The sequence below is a fragment of the Salvelinus alpinus genome, chromosome 35 (assembly GCF_045679555.1).
Source record: "Salvelinus alpinus chromosome 35, SLU_Salpinus.1, whole genome shotgun sequence".
Taxonomy (NCBI): domain Eukaryota; kingdom Metazoa; phylum Chordata; class Actinopteri; order Salmoniformes; family Salmonidae; genus Salvelinus; species Salvelinus alpinus.
Genome location: NC_092120.1, coordinates 9103882 through 9121351, shown reverse-complemented (window position 1 = coordinate 9121351; position 17470 = coordinate 9103882). Strand labels below are relative to the sequence as shown.

Here is a 17470-nt window from a genome sequence, read left to right as displayed (position 1 = left end):
CCCAAATCTCCACCCTTCTGAAGGGGAAAATACAAGTGCACACAAGTGTGGAGAATCAGAACACATACATAAAGTCTACAGGGGGAAGTAGGCTAGGTAAGGTAAAGAAGAGGGAGGACACAGATATAACTAGCTGGAGTCTGGAGATGATAACATCATGGGTAATGTTCAGTTTATTGTTAATATGGAACATTCAACCAACAAAAAATGACTGCATGACAAGGATTTGCTGATATAGTACATCAGACGAGAAACATGCAAGATCTCGGAGGTAGATAACCGATAATGCCATGCCATCCAGCAAAATATGTAATAAAGAGATTTTAGTCATTTCAGGTGTTTACCATGCTACCTTCAACCTTCATTCAACCTCCTGATCTACAGTACTGTATAGCTGATGACTTAGTGCAAACGGCGATCATTTTTGCTCACCAGTTCATTATGCAATTAATACTTCTCTTTTACCATACTTTAAAGACCAATTGAGCGTTTGAAGTCACTGAATCTCTTAGAATTGTCTCATTCGTCTGTTTGGGATGAGCCTAAAGTAGTGAACAAGATCTTATAATGCATTACTGACTCCCAAGTGTATCTTCTCACTGAAAACACTCAAACAAACACATGGAATGGAGATCCTTTAAACAGCTTAAAATACATTATTATGTTTTGTATAATTTCAGCCAGTAGTTTTGAAAGTACCCCGAAATACCCCGAAAATGTTGCACAATTGTGTACAATTTTATCCATTTTGTATGATATGATACCTTTTGCAAAATGTTTTATTTATTCCCCTGCAATGCATATGATATGTTACGAATTCCAATTTGTTATGCATTTGTAAGTGCTTAAAGGGGCAGTGCAGTCAAAACGTTATTTCCCTATATTTTAAAATTATATTTCTACACTGAGGTCAAAACAATACTGTTTAGGTGGGAGGGAGTTTCTGGCCCACAGTATGACATCACAATCTGATTATTTTGACCAATGACGAGTCAACTTTTATTTGCATATGTTTCATCCTACTTTGAAAGGGTAAGCGGGGTAGGCTCTAGTCTAGAGTCTAGACAATCCTATCTGCCAATCAGGGCTGTGTATGTAAATATATTTACATTTGTATCAACACACCCACACGATCAGACTGAGCATTTCAATGGCAAAAGGAGGCTCAGGAAAATAAATAATAGCAAATATATTAGGAGTTTTCATGAAATAAACACACACAGTGATTTATTAGACATATAGTGATGATTTAAAAAATAAAATGAATAAGACTGCACGTGGGCTTTAAGATCCTGTTAAATCTCTTTATCTGATGATGATAATATCTGGTGATAATACCTTCCACCTGTCCATGTTCTATTGTTGCCTGCTGTAACTGTGTCTGGATGGGACCAGAAGCACTTTCCTCCATCGGGTGTAACTAGGGATGAAAAACTGCTGTAACTTTCCCAAAATTCCAAGGTTTTCTAGAAATCCCAGTTGGAGGATTCCCAGATTTCCTGCTCATTCCCTCCTGATTCGAGGAATCTTCCAACCCGGATTTCTGGAAAAAACACATTTTGGGAAAGTTACTGTAATTTTGCAAACTTAGGTGTAACTGTTATTTGAACACTGCCCTCTAGTGGTGGTCAGTAGCAGGCACGCACAGCCTTGATGACCAGGAACATGACACTGACGATGGTGAGGGCGGTGAAGAGGAAGAGGAGGCCACCGAACACAGAGTTGGCCATGGGCAGACGCACCAGCTTGGCCTCAGCAGGGATCATGTTGGATGTATGTAGCATGTAGCCCAGACTCCAGCCTATACTTGTGTTATGTACCTGGAGGGGACAGAGAGACAGTTTGAGGAGCGACAGACAGACACTCACTTAAAACAGACTATTGACCACTAGCCCCTACACCTGTGAATAGGGGTTCCCAGACTTTTTCACTTGGGTAATTTTACCCCCGCGCCCCCCTGCCGACCCCTAGGGGGCACACCAGACAGTAGAGGATTGACAAGACAGTTTGAAGACAGACAGACTCACTTAAAACAGACATGTGTTTCCCAAACTAGGGATCTCCTGATTTGAAAATGGGGTCGCGAGTGAAACTAAACCTGGGTCGCTTGATTTATTGTGTCAGTAACTTCCGGTAGCCGCTAGATGTGGTTGTAATAAACAGAGTGGTTTCTGTTTTCTGCCTACACATGTGGCTCTATCTTTTGAACTGTTTAAGCTGTTTTAACTTGTTAACTGTTTTAACAAAATATTATGACCCCATCACTGAAAGATGAGACTCTCAGGAACACGTATGTGTCTGTTTCCCTCTACAATGTCCACAAGCCTCATTAGAACAGAGTGGACAAGACTAAATCATAGTGGGGGGAAAAGAACATCAATTATGTGTTATTTTCTACACAGAAGATCATACAACATTATTGCCTAATGATCTTCTGAACCTCCCAATACCTTTCTGATGCAACTCAGCCACTTCAAACTATACTTTCTTCAGATTGAAGTTCTGTCAGACTGATTTGTAATAAACTGTCATAGCACCTATTTAAAAAGTTAATATTGGCCGTTGATTACATCACTGTTTTTGCATGATGGGGTGGTGAACATTTTATTGATATCAAAATGGGATCACGGACCAAAAATGTTTGGGAACCCCTGCCTTACACCATAGCCCCTACACCAGGGGTGATCAAACTTTTGGGCTTGGTGGGCCAAAATATAATCTGAGTGATGGTCCACAGGCTGAACAAATAGATATTATCTATTTAAAAAATAAAAGGTAAACAATAGCTTTTTAGGGTATTTAAACAACAACTTTTCAGTAAGCAATCATAAAATCACACTTCAAGCATTAATCAAATTGTAGCCATATAACTTGACACCTATCAACACATTCTTATTACCAGTATTAAAGATAAATGAAAAAATTTAACCATTGTGGCACAGAAACGGTCTGTATGTTCATAAGGCTCATAACTTGAAAATAGGAAAGGTGTAACAATTTGTATTTTCAGCAGGAAGTAACAGAAATGCATCAGAAAGGTATTGGAACCTTCAGGAAAACATCAGACAGAAGCGCCATTTTGGGGGTCCTAATCGACATTTGGCTGGGAGGCCCACCCACCTCGTGGGCAAAACATTTTAGTGCCACCCCTCTTGGTAGTTCTTTTTTTGTTTTTGTTGCAGTGTTAAAGTAAATTCTCTGCAATTCTACACATTTGCCATAGGTGTAGAGAAAATGTGGCAGGTTTAAAACAATTTTCATGCAATTCTACTCATGTTTCCATAGGACGTTGAGAAAATGTTGCAGTTTCAAAAGGTAATATCCTGCAATCCTACACATTTTGCTATGAGGTGTTTTTTGTTGTTGCAGTTTTAAAGCGAATTTCCTGCCGTTCTACACATTTTTCCATGACTTATGCCATGTTCATATGTTTTCTGAGTGACTAACAAAATCAATGGGGGCCCCCTAGAGGTCAGGGCTCCAGGGCACATGCCCTGTGTGCCCGGTTGTTAATTTGGTGATGATTACTAGTAGAACTGTAGACTGCTAATGCACTACCAAATTTCGAAATTGCACCTTGTGTATTCTACTTTTCTAACTCTGACTAAGTTAAAAAAAATATTCTGGCGGGTCAAACCAAACGTTGGCCCACGGGCCCCAGTTTAGTCTGCCCTGCCCTACACCATAATCCTAATCTGCCATGCCCTAAACCCTAATCTTGGTTAACCCAAAACTAAATTCTTTGGTCAGCTTCTCGATTAAGTTCTGGGTCCCATACGAAGAGATGATAAAACAAGGACCGGAACGAGGAATTTCTGGGTGCCCCATTTTTTTAGTTAGAAATTATGGCGATCCCAACCCGCCCCAAATCTAATGATACAACCTTAAAATTGGTACATTTTGATTTTCACATCAACAAATAACCTTCAATTCATGAAATGTTCAGCTCTCTTATAAAAATGAAGAGAAGCAATAAACACATTTATTCAATAAAATTGTAGTTTTCAAATGATCTTTCTTAAAAAACATTTGTATATTGTCCAATAAAATAGTATGTACTCTTAATTTTAAAAAAGTTTTAAATTTGGCAATCCCACCTTTAAATACCACTGTCTCCTACACCCTAGGGGACAGACAAGACAGGGAAAGGGGGATACCTAGTCAGTTATCCAACTGAATGTATTCAACTTCCGCATTTAACCCAACCCCTCAACTACTTATACCTTTCCAATCCTCTCTGATCTACATGAGTGGCAGGAGAGTAGGGGCTAGTGGTCGATTTGGAGTTCAGAAATCCTGACCCTTTTCCCAATTCTGGCATCCTCTATCATGTATTTTTTGCTACAAGCTCTCACAGTCTCACATCAGAATTAGACATTAGTTCATCCATGTTTCTCAAACGTCAAATTTCGAAGTTATAGATGCTTATGCCCATCCGCCATCCCCGTCAACAACGCCCTAGCAAAACCTAAACCTAATTGAAGATAACAGCGCTCACTGTTGCCCCTAGTGGCCGGTTTCCACATCGTCTCCCAACGTCATCAGACATGGATGGACATGGAATACTGACTTGTATCAAGGGCGACCTGCCTTCTTTTTTAACATCAATAGTCTATTGGAAAAGGCTGAAAGACAACAATGAATAATGAACATTACAAGTTAGAAGAATGATTGCCGTTTATAAATAATTGAGGCAAACTATGCCCCCCAGGGGGAAATTACTCTAAAATCTGTCTTTCCTTCCACTGAAGAAGTCATGTCTTTCAACCCCCTCTGATGATGGGACAAAGGGCATCAATTTCTCCTGACACCCAAAACACAAAGGACAGAGAGACAGTAGCTCGCTTGTTTGTAAGAATGAAAAACAGAGAATCGTCATCTTGGGGGACAAATACCCCATTTTTCATAATGTCAAACAAGCTACTGTAACCAGTCTGTGTTGTGCTTTGATTTTGAAAGAAAGACTTCATGTTACACTTCATTGAGTCTAACAGACAAAGACTTCAGCTGGAAGTTCCAGTCTGGACTTCCATTTCCTGGGGGCATAGGAAACGATTCTAGCCGCTTCCTTGTCAAGATCTTGACCTCTGTTAATGATAGTATACCCACCATTTATATTGGTTTCTCTTTTTGCAGCACAGTATATGACCATAAAAACATTTGTTTCATTTGGAAGCATGTGTTTGGATCCTCCAAGGTACCTGGCTGTATTCTGCCACACTTACCTGTTTTTGGAAGTCAATGTGTTTCCAAGTGTCTTTATTGAACTTGTAGCCATTTACAAGTAATGTCTGGACGTAATGAGCTGAATAGCAGTAGGACTTTCTGTATTTTTCAGTTATCCAGTCCTTTTTTAGCGTGAGCTAAAAAAGAAGAAAAAAAAACAACATTCCATTTGTCTATCCATTACATTTTCCATGTGTTGAGGCAATTTTCTAATCATTTCTTCTAATGATACATTTCTAATAGTACAATAACCATCTAATAATTGCAATAACCTTGATAATTGTTGGACAGCACCCTTGTCTTACAAAATATGTCTCTGTTGTCTGTGTGTAGTTCCATGTAAAACACCACCCAGGAAAGGTCCTCATAAATTAACCTCAGATGGTACAGTACAGTTAACCTGTTGTCCACTTTTCTATATACCTACAGATCCCAATAGTCCTGGAATGCATGGCCACTCTTTCTCAGGAGGAGTAAGCTTACCCCACATCATTAAATAGAACATCTATTTACCCCTATTTTAGCTAATGTCAAGCTCTTCCCTTTCTCTGTCACAGCTATAAATGTGAAAATTGCTGTACAGATGTAGGATCTTAATTTGATCACTCTTCAGAGTTCTGAGAAACTTGTAGTGTATTCTAGTTTTGAAATTTCAGACTTGATTTGCCCTAACGAAAAAAGTATAAACCCCTACAAAAAATACCATTAATTATAATCCACATAATAATTCACATTTCCTGTTGCTGCAGGATTATTTTCCTGCTGTAGCACACTGGCTCAAATTAAGATCCTACATCAGTAGCTGCCAGTGTAAAAGGACTCCCAGTGGTCCAGTCCATGGAGCAGAGTGACCACTACCACCACCACCACCAACAACTACAACAACAACATGGACTCACGGTGGGCCAGTCCCAGGAGCAGAATTCCCAGGTAGAGGAGTTCCACTGGTTCAGTTGTGAAATGCCTTTCAGCCCAACAGCCTGAGCAGTGTAGAAGAACCCAGCATAGGCCTGAGGGATGGAACACACATTAGGAGCTCAGACAGACACAATATTTATTGGATAACTGCAAAATATGCCCTATATATACAGTATGTCTGTCTGTCTGTGTGCGTGTACGCGTGTACCAGAAAGTCCCCGGGTCCCACGGATGGTTGGTATACTCCGTCAAAGGAACAGTTCTTCGTGCAGGAGGTCAGGTCAAATATGGATTGCACCACGTCCCTACAGGCTCCGTTGTCTGATGACCCCTTCAGGGTGATCATCTGCTTGGGGTCGTAGTCGGCAGGAGTTTCTATGCACTCAGTCCCAAAGATGGACTCAGCCGACACAGTCATGTTGTAACCAAGATTGAAGCAGGGGTTGATCACATGTGTAGCATTCTCAGAGTTCTGATCAGTGAGACAAAGAGAGCACAGTAAAAGTATTTACAGTATGTCACTTGAACATTCATGAAGAAGGAATCCAAAGGATCAATAGCTGAGCTTGAACCTCTTTTCTACTGTAGTAATTACAGCGTTACTAGGCTACACAGGTATAAGAACAACTATAAGTAAAGTGGGACCACTATTTACATTGTTGTCTCCTCAAAATGGCTGTCTTCAGTTGTGCATGCATTATCTACCATCCTAGCAAAACAGACACTTTTCGACCAAGCTTGCAAAGCAAACCATATAGAAATGGACAGATCAATACGGTTAATACCATAATGCACTTTGCCTCATCTCCGAGAGACAGTAAAGTGTCAAGGTAATGAGGTGTCCTCAGATTTCTTAGGATGTGGTAATTAGATATTAATGGGTGTTGAGGACTTAGCCAGAAGGATTGCATTAATTACACAAAAAACAGCACTTAGCTAAGTATAAAAGCATCATCATCATCATGTTGACAATGCTGCCAGGAATGAATGTGAGGGATGACATCATAACAGATTCTGGGTTCAAATAGTATTTATTTTCTTTCAACTACTTTACCGCTGGAATAGTCCCAAAACTCCAAACCCAGCCCATTTTGCACTCCAGGCTTGACCAATCAGGTATTTGGAAGAAAATAAATAGTATTTGAAGTAAACCCAAATTTCCTTTACACAGTACCTTCACTAAAGCAGCAAGGACTCTCTTCTCTGCCTCGTTCTTCCCATAACACAGGAAGCTGTGAGTGTAGATGTTGTATTCGTAGCCATAAAGGGAGACCCGTATGATGTCTGTTCCCCGGGCGTTGGGATCTGGGAGGGTGAACGCTATCTGGGTGGACGCCCCTCCTAGATCCATGGAACCCACCATATTCCCTCCGGCAGGCCGCACCCACATATTCCATATGTTTCTCTACAAACCAGAGGATAGATTGGTGTTTTCAAATCAATTATGATCTTTATGAAACACAATGATAAGAACTGTACTGTATTGTGATAAAAACTCTACACTGCTAGAATAAATATTGAAGGGTTCAATAGCTCGCTTCATACATGGCCCTCAAAAAGGTTCAATATAGAGACGCAAAACAATCTTATTTTAAGCATTGTAGAAGCTAAGGAACTTGTCTGTCGGCCCTGCATTGAAGACCAAAGTTGGTCAAACTCTTTTTTGATCAATTAAAAAAGATATCAGTTCCAGGTTGCAAAATAGTTGGGAAGAGATGTTTGATGTGCTGATTCCATAGCACATGGTTTATTAACTGGTATACAAAACAACGCTGGATTCAAAACTTAGAGTTTTTCAATTTAAATGATTATACAAAATCCTTGCAACCAATAGAATGCATTGGTGATACAACCATCCCAACTCTGCAGATTTTGCTGCAAAGAGACAGATTCATTAGGTCACTTGTTTTGGTACTGCACATATGTAGCTTGTTTTTGGTCGCAGGTTCAGGAATGGCTGAAAAATCACAACATTTACCTAAAGCTAACTCTGCTAAAAGCATTGCTGGGTGACATGAAAAGCCACGGTCATTTGATCAATAATTTAATGGAACAATTATTTAAAAAATGAATCTTTAAGAAACTATGAGAATAGTAAGGTTCAGAACTTTTGTGAAACATCACAGCGCAGTTAAAGAATATATGGCAAATAGAAATCAAAACTGGATGGTTTTCAGAAATAAATGATATGGGTTGAGGGTAGCTGAAGGGTAAAAAGTGTATAAAATAAAAGATAACTGATGTATAACTGATGTAAACTGTACCGTGTCCGTAAAATGCATATGGTATGTATAAGCTGGAAGTAGAAGCCTAAGTATTGTTGTCCATTAGTTAACGTCAATTAGGGGAGGGGTGGTAGGGTTATAGTCAAATAATAAAGAGGGAAAATATATTTTAAAAATAAGAAAGAAATATGTGGGGGATTGGAAATAATTGTCTGCATCATTTCCAATCCCCCATATATTTATTTATTATTTTTGTAAATATATTTTCCTTCAAAACCATCCAGTTTTGATTTCTACTTTCCATATAATTATTACACTGATATAAACCACAATCTATATGCAATATTAAAGCTGATCTACCCCTTACATTTACATATACTGTATAAACATTGATTTTGTGTTAAAATTTCCATTATTTTTTATTGTATTTTTGATCCCCTGCTGAAGCAGCAGTTACTCTTCATGGGATCCACACAAAACATAAAACATGACATAATACAGAACATCAATAAACAAAAACAGCTCAAGAACAGAACTACACACATTTTTAAATGAGTTCCTACATACACTTACACACATTACTGACTGTTACCCACACATCAGTACATATGCATATGCCTAAGAGTTATTTAGGTCATTCTAAAGTTATTGTAAAGGTTTTGAAGTTAATGTAAAATTGTAATGTACCTCCAGGAAGTTTCCCACCAGGTAGTTGAAGTTGTTGCCCTCGCTTCATACTCGTCGCCAAACCCACTGGCTCCAGGTCATCTACAAGACCCTGCTAGGTAAAGTCTCGCCTTATCTCTGCTCGCTGGTCACCATAGCAGCACCCACCCGTAACACGCGTTCCAGCAGGTATATCTCACTTGTCACCCCCAAAGCCAATTCCTCCCTTGGCCGCCTCTCCTTCCAGTTCTCTGCTGCCATTGACTGGAACGAACTACAAACATCTCTGAAACTGGAAACACTTATCTCCCTCACTAGCTTTAAGCATCAGCTGTCAGAGCAGCTCGCAGATCACTGCACCTGTACATAGCCCATCTATAAATAGCCCAAACAACAACCTCTTCCCCTACTGTATTTATTTATTTATTTTGCTCCTTTGCACCCCAGTATTTCTACTTTGCACACTCATCTACTGTCAAATCTACCATTCCAGTGTTTTAATTGCTATATTGTATTTACTTCACCACCATGGCCTATTTATTGCCTTTACCCCTCTTATGTCACCTCATTTGCTCACATTGTATATAGACTTATTTTTCTACTGTATTATTGACTGTGTGTTTGTTTTACTCCATGTGTAACTCTGTGTTGTTATATGTGTCGAACTGCTTTGCTTTATCTTGGCCAGGTCGCAGTTGTAAATGAGAACTTGTTCTCAACTTGCCTACCTGGATTAAATAAAGGTGAAATAAAATTTAAAAATTAAAATTATAAAGATTTTGAAGTTAATACAAAATTGTAATGTACCTCCAGGAAGTTTCCCATCAGATAGTTGACGGTGATCCAGCCGTACAGCCCCTCCTCGTCCCCTGACATGATGGAGGCGTTTTGGAAGTTAAACGGCAGAGATTGGAGGTAGTTCTGCAGGTTCCTTAAAATCTCATTGGATTTTGTTTCATTCTGTGAACTTGTAATCAAGAGAGTGATAGATTTTGAGCTTGTATATTATTCACAGTAGAGAATTTAGAGATCAATAATAGGCCTACAGAAGGTTGATTAAATATGGTGTAAAACCTATTAGTATTCTGTGTGTGGGATCAGTATGTGTGTGCATGTGTGCGCATGCACACGTCTACTTCTGTATCTACCATAGATCCATTCCCAGAAGTGCAACAACAGAGATAGGTCAGCCAGATAGACTATAAAGGACTCCATACCTAGAAGATTGGTGAGGTACGCTCACACTGGAGGAAGACAAACCCACAACTCACTGTAGCAGTCTCATCCCAGCAGTTGCCCCAAGGTAGATGACGGTTGAATTGTGTTGGTCTGCGGGGATGATTTTTGTGATGTTGTTCATACATTCTCTGATTGACGCCCAGGACTGTTGGTCCTGTGCATTGTCAACTAACATATCCGAGATACCAGGGCCTAGGGAATCAAATCAGACTGAGCTCAGAGTCATACAATACTTATTCTCAAAGTCACAAGCAAATGATGCACTAGATCGCTAGCATGTCTGCATCACTATACAACACTGGATTAAATGTATAGTGCTTTTAAACCAGGTGCTTAAAGGGCAACTCCACCACATTTTAATTATCTCCAGCACAAGACCAGTTTCAACATTTGTGAAAATAGTACATGTTTTGTGGAAAAAATTATAAAGTTAAAAAGTTCTACCCGATGACATCATCAAAAGTGAAAAACTGTTATTTTCAAACACTACGAGGTTCGCAGTGACGTGGGAGCAAGAAAAGACCCTCCCTTGGTCTAGAAACTTAGGTTGCTGGTTTTGAAAATCACTGTTTTTTTAACTTTTAATCCTACCATGTGATGTCACAGAGAAGCGTTATTTTAGGACCTTTCTTCTTACCTTTTTAACCACATATCATAGAAACACACTTTTTTTCACATATTAAGACTTGTTGGTGCTGGAGATGATGAATATGAGGTTGGAAAGTGGCGGAATTGCCCTTCAACATAGTCTATAAAAGGAGTATGACATACAGTACTGAAAGGCTGTATGATGATAAGTGCATTTCACATGCAAGTCCTTTTCCAAAAAGTAATGTATTATTGCATCTTCATAAAAAAGATGAGTACAAGGGCATCCCGAGTGGCGCAGCGGTCTATGGCTCTGCATCACAGTGCCAGAGGTGTCACTACAGACCTGGGTTTGATCCCAGGCTGTGTCACAACTGGCCGTGATCGGGAGTCCCATAAGGAGGCGCAAAATTGGCCCAGAGTCGTCCAGGTTAGGGGAGAGTTTGGCTGGGGGGGCTTTACTTGTCTCATCGCGCTCTGGCAGGCCGGGCGCCTGCAGGCTGACCTTGGTTGTTAGTTGTACAGTGTTTCCTGCAGCTGGCTTCTGGGTTAACCGGGCAGGTGTTAAGAAGCGCGGTTTGGCGGGTCATGTTTCAGAGGATGCATGACTCAACCTTTGCCTCCCGAGCCCTTTGGGGAGTAGCAGCGATAAGACAAGATCGAAATTGGGGAGAAAAAGGGGGTAAAATACAACAACAACAAAAATATGAGGAAAAGATTGTGACCTGTGTGAGAATGTGTCGGGTTCATCACATTACGATGCAGACTCAACAGTGACACTGCATCTCATTATGAACATACAGACACTGTTTTTAAATGTAAATTATTATACAGCATTCTTGCCATCAACATAATGTTAGACAGTATACAGTATATGAGGCATACAACCATCTCAGCTCTGCAGATTTAGCTGCGAAGAGACAGAATCATTAGATCATTTATTCTGGTTTTGCCCCCATGTAGCTTGTTGTGGTCACAGGTTCAGGAGAGGCTGAAAAATCACAACATTCATCTAAAATGAACCCTACAAAATGCACCATTGGACGATTTGGAAAGCAAAAGTCAATATATCAGCAATATAATAATACTCTCAGCAAATATATTAATCTTTAACTTACAATTTGTGGATACTATGCGATTGGAAAGGTTCAGAATTGATGTAAGACATCACAGCACAGTTGAAAAATATATGTCATATGGAAATCAAGAGAGGGTGGTGTACGGAGATAGATGGGATGGGCTGAGAGTAGCTGAGGGGTGGGATTAAAAGCATATGCTCTATAATAGTTAGGACCGAAAACACTATCATGTACACCGGATATGTCTCAGTATGTCTTTATCCCAAACATATATTTCAGTTTTTGTAATACTGTGCATATATGTAAAATGTCTATTTCACAAAATAGCTGTGAAAATAAAGTTTCTTTAGTCCTCTGAAGAGGGTTGGGCCAATAAAATAAAATTAAAAAACATGCAGACTCACCAGCGACCATGCATCTGAGTGTCTGGCTCACCACTCCAGTGTTATTTTGCTTCTCGGCTGGCCATTGATACAGATACATAGTAGAGCGGGAGGAGCCTGAGTCGATTACTATGCCATACTGCACACAGAGGAGAGCAGGGAAATCACACTACATATCCAAGATGCTAGTTCATATACAGATGGTTTATCTTCATTTGATCACTTTGTTGTTGCAGATGAGCCTTGTGATTAATTCACTGAAAACCCGCAGTTCTCTTTCTCTCTCGCTCGCTCAAATGCTAAAGAACCAGACAGAATAAATGTCCTACTACCTTAGATCCTACTACTGCGACATTCATATGTACAAAAATGTATCTGAAATACAGCCATACACAACCTTTGTTTTATATAGCTCAATAACACAAGATAGATATTGATCTCTACTACGATATACAAGTGTATCTGAAATGCAACCATAGGCTACACCTAAATTATAGCCTACTCTAGCCTATCAAAACTAATTTCCTGTTAGAAATGATCCGTTTTTCTTTTTTTGAATGATCAAATCCTCCTGCTGCAGGATTATTTCCCTCCTGCAACGAAACTGGTCAAAGTCAATTGAAACAGCTATAGTGGATCTGAACCTAAGGAGTGAAAACATAGTCTTTACTGCTGTCCAAGAGTAGGAGGATTCTATTAGATGAAGAAATGATGCAGTGGCACGCACATAATCGTTATATAATGAAAGGCAATTATGTATGTTATGGTAAACAACCACTATCCCCTAAAGTACAGTCCATCAAATACCTCATCATTATCACACAATTATTGCACTACATTCCTGATTGACTAGAAGCATAATGATTGCACTCCATTATGATGTGATTATTACTTCCATAAAGCTGAGAACAGGGACAGAACGTAAATACATAAAAAATGCAGCTACTCTGTAAACACAGGAAACACTCACTCAGGCATGAAGACAAATCCATAGAAATGTTTTGATCTGCCCCCTGGAACAAGATTCTGGTTCAAGTTTGTCCTCACATCAGTCCAAAAGGACTGATTGTGTGTATTTTTTTGTGTGTATGTACTGACATGTACTGATAGATGCAAACACATGCACACACTACATGTTATTGTTTTTAAATGTATGTAAATTGTAAATGTCATGTGTCAGGCCCCAGTAAGACTAGCTGTTGCCATTGGTGTTGGCTAATGGGGATCCTAATCAAATTAAAAAGGCAGCAATAATACACATTCCAGACCCAGACATGGATTCAAACAGGCCAAGTATTTGCTATCTTTGAGTGTTTGTTTGAGCCTGCCCTGTAGTGCTAGATGGGCAGGGTTTGCACTTTTGTGGACTACTTTCCATTAGTACCATTCCAGTGCGTCAAGCAAGATTAAATAAAGCTACATTTTTTGGAAAGAAAACAAATACTATTTGAACTAACCTCAGAGTCTCAGTTCCTGCAGAGTTGAAGTTAGTTTTCCCTTCTCATATATAGACCTGGTGTGCTGACTAAAGGTGATTGATTTTCATTTCACAGAATTATTAAACGTTAGTCATCTTCTTATTAATAGGAAATGATGTATTAACCCTGTTACCCAAAGCTGTATCAAGTCAACTAGTCAAGAGTCCCTTTGTCCTTCCTTTCGAGTGTGTCCCACTTGGAGCAAATGTTTCCCCAACACCAACCTGCCTTGAATACAAACTCCCCTGGTCTTTATAATGCCATCTATGCTAACTGCCCCCATTCACTGTAGTTTGGCCTGACTCCTAAACAGGCTGTAGAGACCCAGTCTGATCTGTCACCTTCTGTTTGTGATGATTGTCTTGATGTCTGGGTAAATACGAGGTAATTCATTTACATTTGAGTCATTTAGCAGATGCTTCACACTGTCAATACAGCTATTTGAGAAGAGAAGGATCAGGAATGTGCTTGTTGTTTTTACCTTCAGACGTGACTCAAAGACACGCTTATGACCCTGGATCACGGACATAGTAATGATGACAGCCAGACTAGCCAGGAGAAAGAAGAAAGCTAGATATGTCCAAAACTTGCCTGCCATTTCCTGTAGGGCAGAGGACAGCATGTTTTAGCCGTTGACATTTGACATTTATCATGTTGTCCAGGCCTTACACAGACTGAACAAACCCCAATGCAATAAGCAGGGATGCTGAACCCTGTTCCTGGAGCGCTACCATCCTATAGGTTTCTGCACCAACCCTATAATCTAGCACACCTTATTCTAATAATAAGCTGGTTGATAAGCTAAATACACTGTCTGTTTTTTGTTTTGACTTGTTTTTTTGAGAACGTTATGACACAGTAATTACATGCTTGCAACTGCTGATAAATACAGCAATTATATCACCAGTATCTCTTTCTTCTGTGTGTCAGTGTCATCACCTATTGTTTGTGTCCCAAATGGCACCCTATTCCCTACATAGTGCACTACTTTTGACAAGAGCCCTATAGGCCCTGATCAAAATGAGTGCACTATACAGGGAGTAGGATGCCATTTGGGACATGAGCGCTGTGTCATCAGCTACAGGACTGTCAGTGGTCTAGTTTAGCCATAAAGTGACTGTTTCTGTCACCAACACACTGGTCACAGTTGTCATTTGTGAGATGACAGACTCTGTGGGAGCTATTTCCAGAGCTGAAGCCTTTCACAGACTCAGAGGTAATCCAATGTTTTTCACACCTTGTAAGGGATGTTTTATAATGTTAAATTAACAACAAGGCTGTTGTTCTTTCTTACAAGGATACTGTAGGCCCCTCAAACTCAACTCTGGACCTCGAAACCAGTTCCACTGTATTTTGTCATTGTTCCCTTCTGATTTATACCAGGTGCTTGCAATTAATTATCAGATAGAACAGAAAACCACCAGGCTCCGGAACTCGTAGGGTAAGAGTTGAGTACCCCTGCTGTAGACCTTTTCTAATTGCATAGCGATCTGATATGTAATGTAGTGCAGTGGTAATATTGTCCCCCCAAAAACACTCAACTCTTAAGTTTTTGCCTGCTGAAAGACATGAAGTTTCATACAAGGTTACAGTCCTAACCTCTGACCTTTTAATTCAGACCATCTTGGTAACCACTAGTGTAACTGCATCCTTATGTCAAGGATGACTGCAAAGTAGCCAACAACAAATATATTATTTTACTTCCTCAAACACCATATGGAGTATACACAAAAGCGAGGTCACAAAGCAGGCCTACCTGTTTTGAAAGAGCTTACATAATCACAGATTTGAATGAATTAAGTAACAGAACACATATTCATAATTCAGTCACTTTATCTTCTTACATAGAGATAAGAATACACACCACCCTGGACTTTATAATGCCATCTATGCTAACTGCCCCCATCCACTTAAGATTGGCCTGATTCTTAAACAGGCTGTAAAGACCCAGGGCTCTATTCAATCTGTATCGACATTGTTCAGCGTTACAGCGTGAATGAAATTTAAAGGCAAAGTTCCAACATTAGCAGAGTCTGCATTCACGGTAAACGCTGCATATGTCTTCTGTCTCTGAAATTACCGTTACATTTCTATTGCGCAATCTGTAACGCTTCAGGGAACCAGACTGAATAGAACACCCAGTCTGATCTGTCCCCTTCTGTTTGTTATGATAGTTTTGATGTCTGGGTAAATTAACGGTAATACAGTGTCAATACAAAATCAAACACACAAAGCAAATACCTGTTTTGAAAGAGCTTACATAATCACTGATTCGAATGAATTAAGATTCAGAACACGTTGTTGTTTCATTCACTTCATCTTCTTACATGGAAATAATACAAACCACAGTGTATTAACTGTCCTGCACATTCTTACATGGAGAAATGTGTATACTGAAGCAGAATGCATATCGAATTCAGCAGGTTAACTAACCAATAATCTTTCATTGGGAACAGTGAGAATGTATTATACTGCTGCTTTCTATGTATCATGTTGCCTTCAGTGTCTGAGGGTGAGATGTTGACCTACCCCAACCTATTGGCACTGTGCCCCAAGCACCTTACTACACTCCGTCTCTACTGAGTAGTCTCCACCCCAAGGCAAGGCACAATCCCAGCTATGTTTTTATTCACATGACTTGCTACGGTTAAAGAGTTCCATGAGAACATGCACACCAAGACAGTGTTTCTTGCTGTGGTGCTGGGAATAAGACAAAACCTGTCCTTCTGCACCTCTTTACCTAGTTAAACATGCATGTTCATTTTGTTAATCTCTTAAAGTTCAACATTTGCTTAATTAACACAGTATGGTTTGAAGGTGTATTCCTTCAAAGGACAATACAAAATTGGAATAAAACGTATTGTTATTATTAATTGATCGTTATTACATTACCTTCACTGAATTACTCAAATGAACTGCAATACACAAAAAAACGGATAGAAAAATGATAGACTTAAATATGAAAGGTCAGAATGAGTAGTCTCACACAGTATCTTACCCTGCAGATAACAATACATCCTCCCTGGTCTTTTTCTGAATGAATGAGTAGATCTGTTAGCTTACCTCAGAGTGAGTGTGGACCTTCCTTCGTCAGTTGGAAGCAGCAGAGCATAAGTAAGTGTTCTGAAGAATACAGCTCCTCATTCCTCATTGATCAGCCTAACAGGCCAGGAGACTTGTACTCCAAGAAGGAGGGGCCTCAAGCACAGGCCAGCAACACCCAACAGAGGCCCTTCCCATCTGAGAAGACAAATATCAAGAAAGCGGTGGATGTTTGTTTAATTTATATTAGGAGAAATAGACAATAGAGATAATCTATCACACAACAGACTTTATTTAACTAGGTAAGTCACTGAGAACACATTCTCTTTTGCAATAACGACCAGAGTTAAATATTTACAGTAGATACACTGACTGCAATTGGGTGTGAGGTAAGTGTTTCATTTATTGATTGATTGTTTAAACACAAGGCAGAGTTTTACGGAAAGCCCAGTGAAGAAAACAATGCATGGAACATTAGTTAGAATTTGACCCAATATCGGACACACTGTAGCAGGTTTAGTTTTACCGTCCGACACAGGTGAGGTAAGTGAATCAACCCAACCTATTTGACATACAGTACAGTATACTCTTAGAATTTGTGGTGACTCGAGGAACCCTGGAGATCT

General features: G+C 39.7%; 1 protein-coding gene across 1 annotated transcript; it reads right to left on the bottom strand.

Moving 5' to 3' along the window:
* Positions 1 to 155: 155 nt before the first annotated feature.
* LOC139564305 (ectonucleoside triphosphate diphosphohydrolase 3-like) lies at positions 156 to 16976 on the bottom strand. Its single transcript, XM_071383718.1, has 10 exons — positions 16866 to 16976; positions 14284 to 14403; positions 12346 to 12463; positions 10307 to 10466; positions 9843 to 10002; positions 7319 to 7549; positions 6353 to 6616; positions 6126 to 6236; positions 5226 to 5363; positions 156 to 1820 (listed from the first exon to the last, which is right to left on the bottom strand). Exons 2-10 carry the CDS (start codon positions 14398 to 14400, stop codon positions 1629 to 1631), a joined length of 1491 nt encoding a protein of 496 aa, XP_071239819.1. The 5' UTR covers positions 14401 to 14403; positions 16866 to 16976; the 3' UTR covers positions 156 to 1628.
* Positions 16977 to 17470: the final 494 nt, after the last annotated feature.